This window comes from Melozone crissalis, unplaced genomic scaffold, assembly GCF_028551555.1.
Source record: "Melozone crissalis strain CALT ecotype California unplaced genomic scaffold, PUWL_Pcris_2 ptg000018l_1, whole genome shotgun sequence".
Classification (NCBI taxonomy): domain Eukaryota; kingdom Metazoa; phylum Chordata; class Aves; order Passeriformes; family Passerellidae; genus Melozone; species Melozone crissalis.
The window spans coordinates 33584171-33601086 of NW_026535796.1; the positions used below are offsets into that span (position 1 = coordinate 33584171).

Sequence of the window (16916 nt, forward strand, 5' to 3'; positions counted from 1 at the left end):
GATAAGCTGTTTCATTCCATGAAATCAGAGAGCAGAAAGCCCTCCTTGAGGTTCCTTGTGCCTTGCAGTAGCTGCAGAGGTAGCAGCAGGCAGGATGTCCAGCCCTGGATAAGGGATACTACTCCTACCTCTGCTTTGCTCTTTTGCAATAGTCTTGTCCAGGACCACTGCCAACATACAAGCATCTCCTCCAAAGCAAACCCCAGAAAGAAAACATGCAACAGTTCAGTTAACAAATATTGACTCTTCTCCATAAAAAGAGTTTGAAAACAGGCCCCACATTTTAATACAAAAATGTTCCTTTCACCTGTAGCCGTGTGTTACAAAGAGAGCAGAGACATGCCCTGTGGTAGCATTCTCATGCCCTTGTCTCCTGCTGGCAAACACAATTCTTGACAGAGCCACAAGGTACATAAATCTGTTCTGCAGAGCTGTGTATCCAAGACAGAGCTCCTCATAAGGCACAGAGAGCAGAAAAGGAGGTTGCATTCTAACCTCACACCAATGTATTCCAGACAAAGTGGAGGTTTCTCTGGCTGTTGTTTCTACAAGACCCATGAGGCAGCATCTTCTCTCAGGGCGGCCTAGGAGCTCAGCTCCTTTCTCTTGTGAGTGCCAGGGAGGCAGAAGGAGGTTGGGAGAAGAGTGGCATGGTTGTGTCTACTCTTGGCAGAACTCCACACCATGAGTTCAGACATACTGTGTGTCCATCAGCAAAATCCAGAACTGGTCTTACACTGTTTGACACAGCTGCTGGCTTGGCAGCTCCATGTCTGCTACTGAGAGCTCTTCCACACATGTGCAGGTTCTGTGGCTGGTCAGACAAGGGCAAGTTCTTCAGTATCCTTCCTCAGAGGGGAGACGCTTCAACTTCTCACATCGAGTGAGCTCCCATCTTCCCTCCCCATGAAGTTTCAAAATCCAGCTGTGGAACTGCAATTCAACAGCACACTGAGGGATGTCTCTACAAGGGCATGGTCCACCCCCAGTGAGGTCCTCCAGCCTTAGTCACTCCCCTCTGCTTGCCAGAGACCCTCTCTACCTCACCACCACGAGGGAGGCATGGAGCACTGCCTCCCTGTCTCACCTTTTCCAGGCTGGGTCTGTGTCCCACACTGATCAGTGTCATGCCCAGCTGAAGGCACATACGGTACAGTTCATGCTCCACCTCTTCTGTCAAGGCACTGGTGGCCTCATCTAACACTGAAAGAAAAGCCATGAGCCCCACAAATCCTCTCCCAACCAGACATTTCCTGTAGGCAAGAACAGCAACACCCAAGAACATTTCACATATTAACTGGAGCTTACCAAGAGCATGTGCAGAAGGCAAGTGAGGAGAAACCTGAGACTCTGGTATTCCTCTGGCACAGCTGGTGTCAGGCAACTAGGAAAGCTGTCTTTCCCCTCAAGTACTTGAATCCATCCAAACCACACCATTCACCTCATTCCTCTCCCTCAACAGCTGCCCACCACTGCCTCATCCCCATCATGGCAAAAGCCAAGACATGAGCTTCTCCAGGCAGCCCACGTGCCGGAGTGCCAGGCTGAACAGCAGTCAGCGTACTCTTCCAGCACAGACCCTCCATGGAGCAGGTAGGATGGCCTGTGGCACCTTCCTGACTATTAAGGGTAAATACTACAGACCTGGGGCAAATAAATTCAAATCATCTCTGCAGCTTTTAGTTTGCCATCCACAGGTTCCTTCTGCCCAGACATCACTTAGCTGTGTCATGGGCTTTAGGGGAAAGAGAGGTACTTACACGTAGCTACCTGCTACTGAAACTGGCTCTGTTCACCCACATCCAACCTGGCCCTCATGGCAACTCCTCCAACAGCTCAAGCCTCCAGCAGAGCCTAAGGAACTGGCCCCATTAGCTAATCACAGATGCTTCTGTGGTCTCTCAGGACTGTTTGTCCCACTGCTCCTTGTCTTCTTTTGCCACATCAGGGCTAAATTTTCCATATTGCTCCACAACTGTACAGATGCTCGAGAGCTTCAGATATGACAGCTGCTGCCACACTCCCCAGCACATGCACTTCTTAGCATAGCAACTGGTGAGCAGGCTGATAGAGTTCTTCTTCTAGTACCATTGGACATGGACCATGAACATTAATCACCAGTTCCCCAAGAAGAAAATGTCTTATGTACAGCCTCTTGATTTACCACCGTCCGCACAAATAATGAAATATTTTCACATTTCACAAATGAATCCTCTGTGTACTATGCTGCTAAAATAACAGCCAAGACAAAGCATGTTCCTAGCACAAAAGGGATTTAATGAGCTGTGTCTGTACCAGCTTCTCTATATACCAAAGGCCTTTGTTTTTTTTCTCCCCTCTTTTGTAGTCAGTCACTCACCTGCATATTTTGGCTGGAGGTAGAAGAGCCGTGCAAATGAGAGCCTCTGCATCTCCCCTGGGGACAAGATGTCATACCTGCAGCAGGGTCGAGATTCAACACCTTCCTCAAGAAACAGAGCTTGTTTGCTGAAAATCTTAAGGGTTCTGATATTGGAGACCAGCAAACAACTGTCCCTGTGTGTCCCTTGTGCCCCCCTCCATACTGGGACTGGCTCTGCACCCCTGTACACAGTCAGATGCCTGCAGAACACCACAGCTGGTGATTGTTGGCATAGGTGCTTGGGCCATGAAGGCTTTGCTCCTGTATAGTGTCCACATCTCACAGAACACAGATAGACACAGATAAATCCAACAGCAATGTGCATCTGCTTAGAAGTGTTCCCCACTCAGAAATCACCCAAATGCACACAGACAGTGGGCTCCCTTACCAGTTCCAGTCCACCTGTTCATCCAGTCCTCCAGCCCTTGCCAGCAAATCAGTCTACAGAGAGCACAGCAGACTTGTGAACACAGTCCCCAACCCTGCAAGCCTATGGCCCTGAGCATAACCACCCGCTTTTTGCCAGTCTCCCTTTCCCAAGCTGAGCTGAAGTTGTACCATATTTCTCCTCCTCTTTCTGTCCCATAGACAACTGTGTCCCAGGCACAATGTCCCCACATAAGTTCAGCACACAATCATGCTGTGCTGCCACAAGAAATCATCCCTTCTTCCCTCGCTGCTGGCACCAGGAAAGAAGGCAGCAGTGCTATCAGTGACTCACCAGCCCAGCCAGCTCCAGGAATCGCACAATCCTCTCATCATCTGCAGACCCTAGGGAGAAAGCCATGCACTGTAAGGAGAGGCAGTGTGTGCTGGGGCCACTGCTGCATGAAGGAGTTGGTGAGGCAGGAGGGAAGAACTGGAATATCTCCTGAGGCTCAATGTGGTTGACCTGACCACTTAGTTATACCAGATCCTGAGCTTTGGCAGAGATAGCCCCAAAGACTGACCTTCCTTGAAAATGTTAACCATGCTTGTGAGCAGCATACCAGGAAGTAGTTGGGCTCCACAGATACACCTGAGATTTGCCTCAGTTCATGGCCACAGCCAGAACACAAGGATCCAGGCTTCAACTGCCAAGGCCCTGCCCTGTTGCCCTCTTAGAGCTGAGACTGCACACTACAGCAGTGGAGTCATGGAAACAGGGCTCAGGTAAGAGCCAGCAAAAGGACCTTATGTGGAAGAGAAATACCTCAGGGTGAGTCAGCTGTGGAGCAGAACATACACTTGAGCTGGTACAGTTAGGACCTAGAGAAGCTGAGAGGAAGGGCTGTGCATCTGCCATGGACCTCTCTGAAGCTGCTGGAGAGCCACAGCAGTAGCTGAGGGCTGTAGTTACTCTCAGCAAGACTGTGACTCCCAAGCTACAGCAGACCATGTGTGGTCTGGCTTCAGAAGAGGGTAGGGAAGGGAAAGGATCCATATATTCTGACCACAACAATGTGCAAAGCCATGGGACATCATTTTGAAAAAGTGGAAAAGATGGAGGTGGATGGAAAATAAGATTAAGGCAAATACGGCCTGCCGAAAGTCAGACCGTACCAAACAAATCAGATGTATCCCAACAGCAACATTTATCATGTCTAGCACAGCAGGAAGAGCATGGCCAGCTTGTCCTCATTATACTAAGACAGCAAGTTCTTATCAAGTGAGTATGCTCTCTCACAAAAGGAGGGGGACACAGAATTGACCTTAACACACACTAATCATCTAGGGAACACCAGAGCATCAGAAGCAAAATGGATGAATGTTCCTGATGGGTTACAGCAGGGAAGAAGCTGCACTGGGTACAGGACAGTGAGGCACTACCACAGTGTTGGTTAATAGCTCTAATGGATTTTCACAAACCTGAAAGCGGATAGATCTCCTTCAGGGGATAGATCACCTGTTTAACAGAGCAAAAGAAACCATGTCAGAGGGAGCTAGGCACTGATGCAGTAACATCAGAGATGCAGTAACATGAACTGAGGCACAAGGGAAGGAGCACCCACAGGTATCCTCCCTCTTGCAGGGTTTGCAGGGCATGACCACAGCTGGGAGGCCAGAGCAAAGACAGACCCTGGGCTCACCTGCTCACGCAGGCTTCCGTCAGTGAAGAAGGGCCTCTGTGGTAGGAACACCACTCCTCGGGGGCCAAAGCAGGTCAGCATCCTGATGCTCCCTGCACAGAGACACTCATCTGCAGGATCAGGCAGGAACTTCCCACTGCCCCCTGTAGTCCTGTCCCATAAAGTAGTCAACTAGACCCCACAAAAGTGTGTCTTTGCAACACAGAGCAAAACAATGAGAGCCAAAGACTGTGACAAGAGATGGGTGGCTCAAATCAGTGTATCAGTGACACATTTGCCATCACATGGTGGCACTGGCCTCACAAACTGCCACACTGCCACCTTGCAAACTCAGGGGAGCCTTGGTTGAGAAGAAGGCTGAGGCAAGTAGCAGTCCTCACCCCGTGTGCTCTCCCAGAGCCCTCCGAGGACCCTCAGGAGAGAGGTCTTCCCTGTACCGGTGTTTCCCACAATCATCACACTTTGTCCTTGTGAGATCCTGAGGCTCAAGTCCTTGATGAGCAGCTTGCCAGAGGATGGTACTGAGAGTGTCACTCGCTCCAGAAGGAAAGCTGTGTCCCTTGGCACTGGGTCCTCCCCAGAATGGCTGCTGGGCCACCACCAAGACAAAGAACAAGAGATCTGGGGGTAAGTGACCAAGCTGAGATTGGCAAAAATCAGGGACCTTAGATCTCCTGTGCCTCTGACAGTAGCCCTGCCCCACACACCCTGGGAATGACAAATGACAGTGAACACTGCCTGCTCCAACCAAAAGCATGCAACAGACTGTGACACCAAGGGCCACCTCCCTCCCATGGCAACCCCACACTCTGGCACCTAAGCTGCAAGCCAGCCAGTTACTGAGAGGTGACTCACCTGTCCAAATCCCAGCTGGTTTTGGCTTCTGAGTAGTTACCATTTTCTTTTCTGCCAAGGCTCAGCAAGGTCTCCTGCAGTTCACCAATCCTAGACACACAAGAGGTTGCGTGAAAGCCAGGGACAATTCCAGCAGCCTCCTCACAATATCCAAACTTGCCCATGCTTGCACACAAACAACAGTTTTTTTGGGTTTTTTTAATCACAGACCTGGGCAGAGTCTTGTTCTGCACTGCCCTTTCCTCCAGAGATGTGCCCACAGATAAGCTCACCTGTGTGTGTAGCCAGCTACATCAGTAACAGTGCTGGAGAGATCTATGAGCTGGCTGAAGCAGCCAATGAGGTAGATGGAAACAAAGGCATTCTGGGGAGAAATCACATGGCAGAGTAAGGGTCAGTGCTGAGCTGGGGCCCTGACCCTTATTCCACGACTGCAAAGAGGCAGCCAAGGAGTCCACACATTTGGCCACATCAGCTGTCTCGGGAGGATGAATGAGGAGTGGTGAAGTCACACAGGACGGTGGGAGTGACAATGACCACATTTTAAAGAAGCAGGGCTTCCCTGCTCAGTGCAGCAGTTTTTGCCAGGTAGACACACATCCTGTCACCCAGGGATGGTGTTTGCAGCATGCCTGATGGCCTGCCTAGGGCCCAGCATGCTTGCCCAAGTCACACAGATCCACACCACCAGCCCTGCCTCAGCACCATATATGGCTCAGAGCAGGGTGTCTCAGCCTGCAGTGCCCACTTAGCTATTTTTAGCTCTGCATTCTCTATCACAAGTCAGCTTTGAGTATCCGTAAAGAGTCAGGTCAGGAAGGTGAATGCAAGCCAGCTCAGCCTCTCTGGGGGCAAGGCTCACCCAGGGCATAACCTAGATCCACAGCCCCATCTCCACCTGCACTGCTGGAAACCAGAGGCTTTCTGACCTCCTGGGTTTTTTTAGACACAGAGGTCAGAGCCAGGAAACACATAAATGTGTCCTTGACAGTTCTCACGCCCAAGTTAATCACCTACCAGCTGCCTACAAGCTCCCATTTCCATAACACTGTGAGCTGGGGCAGTCTAACCTGAAGATCAATGCTGCAGGTTATCTAGTCCCAGGGCCACCAGCACCACATGAAACCTCCATCCTCAGTGCCTGCTCACCCTCCACAACGGGGTCACAGAGATTACCCTTAGCTCACCTTGCTGACAAGGGCACTGAGCTCTGTTGGACTCAGGTCGCCGTAGACACCAGAAAAGATGGGAATGGCAATGACCACGTAGCTCAGGATGCTGCCCAGGTAATCAAAGGTGTTGATCCCAACTGGGCACAAGCACATTGAAAGAAGACAGTGAGTTAAAGTAGAAACCTCTGTCCCAGCCAGGCCCAAGTGCTGACCCTGAGCCCCGTCAGAGGAAGAACCGTGTTCTTGCCTTGGCTCTTTATGATGAACCAGAGTAGAAAAACCTATTTTGCAGGATAGCACAAGCACCAGGGTGAAAATGCATTTGCCAAGGAAAGAGCACTTTGGGGCAGGCCCCTGAGCAGAGAATCATCATCCAGACACACAGCTCAGGGACTACTGTGGGGCAAAAGGCACTTTACCTGCTTGTTGCTATGCTTCAGGGGCCTGACTGATTCACAGTAAACAGGAGGGAAGGGCAAAAAGGAAGCTCTGGGGTGAGACAGTTTGCCATGAAGTGTGTCTTGGGAGCACACAGGCAGAAAGACTTAAGATTCCAAATTCCCACAGACACTTCTGTTCAGGGTTCTCCCTTCATTACACTGCCCAGAAGCTTGCTGTGCTGCTGAGATCAGGAAGAGTTGTCTTTATAGGAGTAATTTAAAGAAAAAAACTCAGTAAAAAAGGGAGAAGGAATATTTTCAGGGAACAGCTATGCTTAAGGGACAGGTTCTATAGTAAAGAAGTTTCCAAGCTCCCAACAACATACAGAGTGCCCAAAGCTCAAGCCCTTCCCTCTTTTCTTGGCGTGTGAACACCTGCACCACAAAAAAGCCAGATTCTGGGTCCTCCACAACTTTGCCTCTTTATGAGTTTTTACACAACAGGATTCCTCTTTAGCACTGCAGGAGGCACTCTCTGTTCACCCTCAGGGCTTTCACAGAGCAGCAAAAGGCAGAAGAAGAAAACACAGCACCCACCCAACTGCTCTAAAGTAGAGTTTCCCAGCGTGTGGGCCACCAGAATGGAGTTACCACACATCCCACTTCCCCCCCCTCAGTGTGCCCACTCACTGTATAGCCACAGCTCCTTCCCTATCAGCTCCCTCTGGGTCTTCAGCAGGCTCTGCAGCCTCCGGTTTGTGCGCATGTGCTCCACTCGCCCAGCCCTGTAAAAGCAACATTGCAACATGCCAGACATCCTAGGACATTGGGCTTTAAAACTGAAGCTTTGAATGGGCCTGGCACCTTTGCCTCTGACTAACAAACTCCTTATTGACCAGGAACTGAACAGCCAGGACTGTGTTCCTGAAGGGTATCATCACGGAACTCTGGCTGAAGCAAGCAGTCCTACAAATCTCTCCCAGAGCCCATGGCTGCTGCTGTTGCAGCAGGAGCAGGTAAAGCCAGGCCAGACACTGTCAGTGAGGCTCCAGCCTGAAGCAATGTACACCCAAGGTCAAACACAGTTCCCAAATACAGCCTGGCTGGAAAAGAGGGATGGCACTGCTACAGAGCTGGATCCAGACAGGAGAGGGCAGAGGAGAGTCCAGGGGGTGATAACCAGCTCACATGGCCTGCATGGCCAGCAGCTTTTGCCCACCTCTTCCCATTTCCCACTCCACAGGAATGGGACAAAGGCAAGTCCTGAGCAGTGCTACCCCCAGTATGGGTACCACAGCTCCACAACTTCCCCCTTCCCAGGGCTATCTCCATCAGGTCTCCCACCTCACAAGTTAGAGGCGATACTCCAGTGGCCAGGCTGAGCCAGGAGCAAGGAGGAATCTCCTAAACCACCACCTTCAAGCAAGTGTGACAGCTCCTGCTGCTGCTCTGCAAGGCCTGGGCTGCCCTCAGGTGGCAAAATGCAGAGAGCGCTCCACGACTCATTCCAGTCTCCTACCTGCCATAGCACCTATTGCCCCTGACATCCAACACAGGCTTGTGCCCACTACACAAACCATGCTCCCATCACAATCTATGCAACAAGGGGGTCACTAGGGCCCAAGATGATAAGGCCAGAAGCAGCACAAAAACATCCAAAATAAGATTTTTGAGGTCTCATTTCTAAAGTTCATAGAAAAATACATTTTCTTTCTCAAAAATGCACCTGGTTAGAATTCAGTTTGGCTTTACTGCCTTACAACACGTCTCAGGTAACTACTGAGCTGTGGTCTTTACTTTCCGTGTATTAGGAAAGGAGAAAGGCTTGGATACAAGGAATTAAAGGTGAGAAAGGAACCAGGGACCTTTGTTTTACAGCTATTATTTTGTTGCAGATGAGGAGAGATTGCTGTATTGGTTTCCTCTTTTCCTCCCATTCACTTCACTTTTAAAGCAAGTTTGCCAAGGACTTAGTAACAAAAGAAGTAAAAGGGTGGTAGTGCTCTGCTTCTGTTTCTTCCTTTACCAAAGCAATGTTTAGGCAGTCTTAAGAGGACAAGATCACAACCTAGAGAAGTTGAGCAGTCAAAACCAGCCACTCACCATATGCTCCTCCTCTTGCAGGATTCTGGGAATGCAACCTTTTAAAAAATTCCTTTATTTTTAATTATGATGCATACCATGAAAATGCCTGGTTGTGTGCAACTCAGCTAAGTTCTAGTTTCACACAAAATGACACTTTTCTACTAAAACATTGTACTGAACCAAAACATTCTGTTTTCTGGTATAATAATCTACTTTCCATTTTCTACTTAGTAATAGAATCTAAAAAATATTTCAAAATTGTGAGGGAAAGTACTGCATCTTAAATAAGGGCATGTAATTACAGTATCTTTTCCATTACAAAAAATTATCATCAACCGGTAAGAATCAGAGTGCAAAGAAATAACTCAGACTTGCCAGTGCAAGCCAAGATTGATTTTGGTTATTTAAATGAGTTTCATGCCTGTCAATGTAAGTTGTTATGAAATCAGTGATTTTGAATGAAACCACTGTGAGGACAGCAGCACAACACTTGAAATGCTCACTCAATATAGCATGAAGGAGCCAAATACAGATCATGGGCAGGGAAGACCAGAGAGAGGACATGTGCTACAATTCCTGGAAGGAGTGCAATTTCACAACGTATAGGGCAAAGCCAGACTCATGACAAGAGAGCAGCAACAACCTCCTGCCACCCCGACACAAGCTACACCAAATTCATGCCTCTTTTCCTGGTAAACCAAGCAGCAGCTCTACAGGCTTCAGGGCATCACTAAATGGGGGAGGTGCTGCTGGGCTCCTGATTGCTGGGCTCAGCTCTGGGGTGAATGGCATTGAGAAAATTTAGAGTGCCAGTACAGCATTTGGAGGGTCAGGGCACAGACTGAGCAAGAGGAGCAAAGCAGAGCTAAGATGGCCAAGTAGCAGCTAGCACACCCACAGAAGACATGCAGGCAAGCAGCAGCAGGATGGGGCCAGAAGCAGCATGCAACAAGTCCTCAGCAGAACCAGATACAATCAGACTTTGAGCAATCTTCCAGGTAAGGACCAAACAAAACATCAGTAATGATCTCTAAGCCAGCACCAAATCTGTATCTGCCTCTGAGGATGTTAGAAGGGAGGCAAAGGAAAGATAGCTGTCTCCAGTTGCTGTGGATTATTTCTGCAGATGATGCACAGAATGCAAAGAACCGGGCTGTATGATCAGGGCTGTATGATGCTGCAGTGGAAGGGATAGAAAGCTGCAGCAACAAAACTTGGGCTCCTTTGGGATATAAGAACACAACGAGGACACTCTGAACTGGGACAATCCTTTTGAGGATACAAAGAAATTAACACTACTAACCTGTAGAAAGCAGCTGGTTCTGCATTGACACGAATCTGCATGTGCTTGAACCTGTACAACCAAAAAAACATAACTGTGCACAAATGCTCAGTGAATTATGTAGCCAAAACCATTCCTAGAGGAAACTTATCTTGCATGTTAGAGCAGTGATCTGAAGCATCTCTTGACAGAAATATTCAACAGGCTCAGAAAGGCACCACAGACCAAGGCTTAACATGAGGTGCCATCATTCCGGGCTAGCTCAGTGATACATTTGCTTGCTATCCTGCTCTCTCTGCACATCTTCTCAGCCCTTGGGCTTACTCTTTGCTGCTAGTCCAGCATCTCCATACAAAATCACCACAGCCAACTTCCCTGGGCTGGGTTCCCTGTGCCACAACAGCTTCTGCTGCTGTCCCTGGATGCCTTGACCCCCAGGGAAAGGTACGAAGTCCCTGCTGCACACACAGCCAACCCTGCAAGCAAGGAGGAGGAGGGGAGTTGCAGAGCATATGGAAAGACTGGTTGAGACTGAACCAAGGGCATTGCCTGCCATGACACAAGGCTGTGAATGGTTGGCAGGGGCTCAGTGCACTGACTCTGAGGCACCATTGCACAGGCAGCCTTCTCTGAGAGTAGGGAAAGTCACAGACGAGAGAATTAGCTACATACACAGCCCTGAACGGGGACAAAAAAACAGCTTTCACAGGAACTGCCAAGGAGCAGTGAAAACACAGCTCTGCTGGGACTCACCTGAAATCTCCCTCCAGTTTTTCCTGCTGCACAAGTTTAGACACAATTGGGCTCATCAACACTTTGTTAATCATCGTCCCAATGATGAAATACCCAAAGATGCTCACCGGGCCTAGACAGCCTGTGCTACAGAGGAGAAACAGAAGTCAGCCAATAATCCAAGCAAAAGGACACTCCTGCACCATTAGGCTCAAGCAATCAGAGCCCTCAGCTGGCACCTCTCTTGGCTTTCACAGCAGAAGTCTGGGGCCAACATTGCACATCCCAGCATCCCCAAGGCAGAGTTCTCTTTGGAGTACAGAGACCACTCACCCATGTGTACAAATATCCATTTGGGGAGTTATAATGTGGGTGGCAGGCTCCAAAAACAGAACACAGAAAAGAGGTGTGCAAGCAGGGCCAGGATACATCCTTACCTGTGAAAGCACTGGTATGTGTAGTAGGCCAGTGTGAAGGGTGAGATGACGAGCTTGCTGGCCATGGAGCTGAGCTGCCTGCAGAACCTCTCCACATCCTGGCTGATGCGCTGGTCCCTGCTCAACACAAAGAGCCATTGGCACCATTACAGCCCAGAAGCAAGAGCCAGTACTAAAACCTTAACAGGGCACAAAGCAGGCTGTTTCAGTGCATGAACATGGGACAGGCAGCTGGTGAACAACCTTACCTGGGAAGGATCTGCAGATTCCCCACACAACCTTACCTGGGAAGGATCTGCAGATTCCCCACAGGACACCATTTTCATGGCCCAGCAGGACCCACCCAAGGGCCTTCATGGCACCCAGGAAGAACAACTCTTGCCATTGCTTTCAACCTGTTCCTTGTATTTATCCTCTGTTCCACTTTCAACAACATTGTTCAACACTTGTGCTGAAGGTCTCTGCATCATTGTCCTTTACTCCTCTCCTATAACAACCCCCATACTATGAAAAACTACTGAGTGCCCTAACCTTCAGTACTGGACTGAGATGCCATCAGACCCACCAGGACAGGCCAGAGCACAGGCCAGGCCTTCACCAGCTATTGGATATTTGCAAACACCTCCATCAAAGCTACCCTTTCACAAGAGCCAATCCCTTGGCTCTGCATGGAGTGCCTCTGGTTCCTTTGTTGCAAAGAAGGAAGTGCTCCCACCCACCCCAGCCCACAAGAGCAGGAAGCAGCACACCAAGCCTTCTCACCTCACTAGCAGCAGCACATGGGTGACAAACCCTCAAGTCCCATCTATCCCACTGCTGAGCAGGAGCTGCACTTGGGACAACTAGGAAGAATTTCAGTGTATTTACTCCTCAGCACCTCATCTGTCCAGAGCACATGGATGAAGGCTTCAGTCTGCTGTGCTAAGCTCCACTGGAAAGGGCATAATGTAATGCTGGAGTTCAGAATGAAGAGCAAGGATGGACTCTTGGATAGTCTCAGTGCAGATACTGCCACAAAGGCACTCATATTTAAACACTTTTGCAGTTCTGGAACAGCAATGGATTTAATTCTGGGGCAGCTCTCACCCTGACTGACCTCTCAGTCATCATTTTTCCTTCTCCTCAGACTGTAATATTCCCACAAAACTGTAACTTAAATTGTGCTAAAGTGTCATCCAATGATACTGCTTTTTACAAGCTATTAAGTAACATGTAATGAAAATACATGAAAGCATCAACTCAAATGCCCTAGCAGGTGCTGTAAGTGCTTGTATGCCACTAGGAACCCACTCTTCATTCCTTCAAAGAGGGTGACTCCATGCATTTAACACTCAGTTTGGTTTGCACTGCATAATGGGAGGTCTTCTCTTTCTCTAGGTTTGTTCTCTAAGTACCTGGTGCAGGGAAAAAGCTCTCATCAAGGAATTGCAAGATGAAGAGAATTTTTGCAGTGGCACCAAAACCACACTAAACAGTAAGACTGAAAGTTGGAGCAGAAGCAAGGTGTAATGAGACATACTCCACAGTAATCCCACACATTTGGTCTGCAAAGGCCATGAGAGCTGTCTCTTGCTGCAGGGCAGACTGACCCAGTTGTCTCCTACATTTCACTGCACAATGTGAACATGTTCCCTAGTTAAAAATAAACCTGAGCAGAATAATCATGTGGTGAGGGGGCCTCTGTCCTTCGCTTCCACTTGTGTCCCCAAAGAAAAAGACAGGCATGCAGGAGCTTCTGGCTTCACTGTGCTGCACTGCCTGGGAAGAGCTGCATGCCCTGGTGACAAACATGGTTTTTTAACCTCTCCTTGTAACTCCATGCCACTGAAAACACTATCAGAAATGAACATTTAATGATACTGGGAGTAAACACAACAGCAACCCAGAAGTGCATCAGCTTGATAATGATGACTTACTGCCCAACATGTGGAGCTGTTTGACCCAAGCTGAACCTCTCTCCTTGCTTGCTGCTTCCCCTTAGACACCCAGCATGTTTTCTTGCAGCAGCCACACAAACCACCCTGCTCTGCAATGAAGGAGCAAGGACAGGCAGCCAGTAGCACCAGGCAGCAGAACTGCAGAAGCTGCTTCAGTTTCTTGAAGTTTCCACTATTAGCAAGAGTTAGGAGTCCCTGCAAGACAGCAATTTTTTCCCTGGACATGGTCTCCTCTTGCCATCAACATGAGATATGTCACCAATGCAGTCACTAGATCAGAGGCGCCCACTCCAGCAGAGGAGAGCTTGGAGTCTCAAAACAATGGTATAACAACACATTATTTGGAAAACATTCCCCTTTGATTTCTAGTTTTTCAGCTAGTATTTAATAATAACAAATTTAAATTCTGGAGGGGGAAGAAACAGGGAGATTCTACACTGAGATTAGCTCAGCTGGTTAAAGCATGGTGCTAATAATGCCACGGGTTCAATCCTGTGTGGATTACTCAGTTAAAGAGTTGGACTCAATGATCCATGTGGGTCCACTCCAACTAAGAGTATTTTGGGATTCTGTGACCTCTCACATGATATCTAACATAGGATTTTTAGCTTCTCACTGTGTGCAACTATGACAGCAGGGCCCTGTGTGTGAGGACAAGCTGGAAGGCCAAGGTCCACACACAGCTGGGAGGAAGGGCATTCGACCTTTGCAGCGCAGCCCAGGCAGATCAACAGCTCTGCAGTAAGCAGTGCACAAAGCAAGCTGGAGAGAGACCTCTTGGGGGTGGGTCTGGGATCCACAAGGAGACTGAATGCTCCTCCTCTTATATTTCAAGTCACCACTGATACTTCCTTCCTAGGAACAGGAAAGGGAAACGCAGCCCTCATACAGTGCAAAACAAAGCCCTTCCTGGATTTGGCTCCCATGGATTATCAAACCACAAAAATACAATTGAACTGTGCTCAGCTGCAGATCCTGGTGTGTGAAGTTCAAACAGAACAGGGACTGTCCTAATGCACCAGTGGTGTGAAAGAAAGGAGAGGCACTGCTCACTCCAACATTTGCAACATCACACAGTGTCAAGGGTTGAGTTTGCAGACAGCATGTTTTATAGCAGCACTAGATAGAGCCCTGTTCCAATGGGCATCCACTTTCCTTGCAGCTGAGACATCCCGCCCCTAAAACTGGCATTCACAGGAATTCCCAGCAATAGGTATCACCTCCCACCAGGGTAGAAGAGGGTGCCTAGATTTGTGCCTGGATGGTAAAAGCTTCTAGGGCTCAAGCCCCTACCCAGAGACAAAGAGAAGTCGGGAAAAGGTGCGCAGCAGCCCAGGAGAAGCCAAGCAAGATACTGAAAGAAGCTGCCAGCAGCCTACGGGTTATCGATGTCCTCACGCAGCACGAGCAGGTTGTAGTAGACCTGGCCTTGGAAGTAGCAGCTGTGGAGGTATTCAGTGAGGGACTTCCTCCAGTTCACATACATCATGTTGCAGATAAACTGATCGAAACTTTTTAGCTGGAACAAGGGCAAAGAGATGGATGGGAAGAGATAAGTGAGAACAAACATTTTTCCAAAATGAAATAAAAACCAGCAGTTTGTACTGGTGACCCAGCGTATGGCAGACTTGAATCCTTTCTGACCAAGATCAGGCCAGGCACCATGGGCAGCTTTCTCTTCCTCTCCCAAGACACACGAGCCTCTGCTCTTACCGTGGAGTTCACAATGATCAGGGTCACAGCAACAGCAGTCAATGTTTTGAATCCGGAGAAGTCCTTGTTCCCTAGGACCTCATAGTACTGGCTGGGGATGACGCCGACCTGGTAAATAACCAGTTGCTCTGGAGGAGAAAGGCAAGCAGGGGAAGGAATTGATGGACTGCGGTGACAAGGCAGAGTGGGGACCACAGGGAGCAGACGTGGGGTGCAGCCCCCCATCCCCACCACCCGGGCTCACCCAGCAAGGCGACACCGAGCAGCGTCAGGAACATGAGGACGCTCGGGGAGGGCCACCCGGGAAAGAGCACGGCCAGGAGCCGCAGGAACCGCCGCAGGAACAGCCCGTCCAGCCGGGAGCCAGCCCTGCAACGGCGGGAGAAGCGGGGGGTGGCAGTGAGCTCGGGGGTCCCACCCCAGCTCCCCTCCGCCACGCCCCGGCCCGGCCCCCTCCGTCCTCACCGCCCGCGGGCCCCGGCGCCCCCCGCGCTGCTGCTGCCCCCCGCCATCGGCGCCCTCCGGACCTGACCGGCCCGGCACGGCACGGTCCGGCAGGCCAGACCCGCCCCCGCGGGCGCTTTTCATGAATATTCATCACCTCTCCTCGCCCTGCATCCGCCCCGCCGGGGGCCACCGCCGCTGCCGCCGCTTCCGCGTGCGGCGTCACCACAGAGCTCCCGCCCAGCGCCGCCTCTCCCCCGCGGCCCAGCGGCACAGCGCCCCCTGGCGGCGCCGGGCGGGTGTGCTGCTCAGCACACAGCGGAGCCGGGCCGGCCATCCCGGCGGGCCGGCCATCCCGGCGCGGTGGGCGTGCTTGTGTTCCTCACCTCTGGCCCCCGCCTGCTCACAGAGCCGGACCGTAGTGCCGGGCAGGGCCCGGGGCCGAGCCGCAGCCGTAGCGCCGCAGAATCGGGCACTAACGCGTCTCTTGAGGAAGGAGCTGGACAGGCACGAACTGATCCCTCTGCGGATCCCAGGGGATGAGGGACAGTCGCCCTGGGCAGCAGGTATTGCCCGCCTGTTACAGGGGAGACAAGAAAGAAGCACCAGTACTGATTCTGCACATTCGTCTTATTTTGGGGTGGACAGTGAAGGTTCCGTTTGCTTCCAAAGGACTCACAACTGGCAGTGACCACTGCAGGGGATCTCTCAGGCCAGGACATTGGGATTGGACCGCGATCCCCAGCGCGATGGTGACGGCAGGGCGTGCTCCCCACCCTGCTGCAGGAACGCGAACGAAGCAGCGCGGAACCCCCGACAGAGGGAGGAACTTCAAGAAAGCAGCAATGAGTGTCAGTGAATGGACCCTCTCTGGCTTCTCAGTGACCCCGGTTTTAATACAGAAACCAACTAATTTTTTTTGTCAGGTTTGGGTTGGAACCTAGTTTCATAACTCAAAAAGTCATGAAATAGTTCAGAACAAGTAAATTTCTGGACAAACCTAGTGATTACAGATGAGATATCCTATGAGCTGCCATGCCTTCCTTTCTCATGTGTCTCTCCCCTACCATCCAGTTGATGCCATTTCTTCTGCAGAGCCTTTGGGCTTTTGCGTGTACCCTGTGGGTTCCTTTTCCCATATGCCTAGTAGCTTTGTTCTTCTGCCATTTCCCTGCCTCCCGGCCCTTCTTCTCTTCCTTCACCCTCATCTCCTTCATCTTTGCTCTGCTGCTACCTGCTCAGTGGTCCAGATAATTCATACTTCACACTTCACAAAATCAGTGTATCAGTGTATGCTCTCAGGGATGAAAGAAGACACATCAGTGTGTTTCCTCAGCAAATGGCCTTGTCTCTAAGTAGTGTCCCTTTCTCCTTGCTCTCATCTCCCTTCTCTCATCTCTTTTGGAATT

At 50.2% G+C, this 16916-nt stretch overlaps 1 protein-coding gene across 7 annotated transcripts; it reads right to left on the bottom strand.

Annotated features, from left to right (window-relative positions):
- Window positions 1–692: 692 nt before the first annotated feature.
- ABCD4 (ATP binding cassette subfamily D member 4) lies at window positions 693–15715 on the bottom strand. 7 transcript variants are annotated; one of them, XM_054275335.1, is made up of 19 exons: window positions 15665–15715; window positions 15308–15432; window positions 15064–15191; window positions 14730–14869; window positions 11414–11530; window positions 10998–11123; window positions 10266–10316; window positions 7568–7662; window positions 6513–6634; window positions 5598–5689; window positions 5326–5415; window positions 4851–5056; window positions 4471–4562; window positions 4250–4286; window positions 3123–3172; window positions 2790–2842; window positions 2360–2436; window positions 1088–1203; window positions 693–933 (listed from the first exon to the last, which is right to left on the bottom strand). In XM_054275335.1, exons 1-19 carry the CDS (start codon window positions 15679–15681, stop codon window positions 838–840), a joined length of 1830 nt encoding a protein of 609 aa, XP_054131310.1. In that variant the 5' UTR covers window positions 15682–15715; the 3' UTR covers window positions 693–837. The 7 variants fall into 7 exon arrangements, with proteins under 7 accessions (XP_054131310.1, XP_054131309.1, XP_054131313.1 ...); XM_054275334.1 differs by having other exon boundaries at window positions 4851–5059; XM_054275336.1 differs by lacking the exon at window positions 693–933 and having other exon boundaries at window positions 1111–1253; window positions 4851–5059.
- Between the last annotated feature and the right edge of the window lie 1201 nt (window positions 15716–16916).

What these genes read in the sequence shown, in the direction of transcription:
- ABCD4 (XM_054275334.1), bottom strand. An exon ending in AAACTGGAGGGAGATTTCAG is followed by an intron (nt 10,317 to 10,997) that starts GTGAGTCCCAGC and finishes TTGGTTGTACAG; the next exon opens with GTTCAAGCACATGCAGATTC. An exon ending in GGAGATCTATCCGCTTTCAG is followed by an intron (nt 3,173 to 4,249) that starts GTTTGTGAAAAT and finishes CTTTCTCCCTAG; the next exon opens with GGTCTGCAGATGATGAGAGG.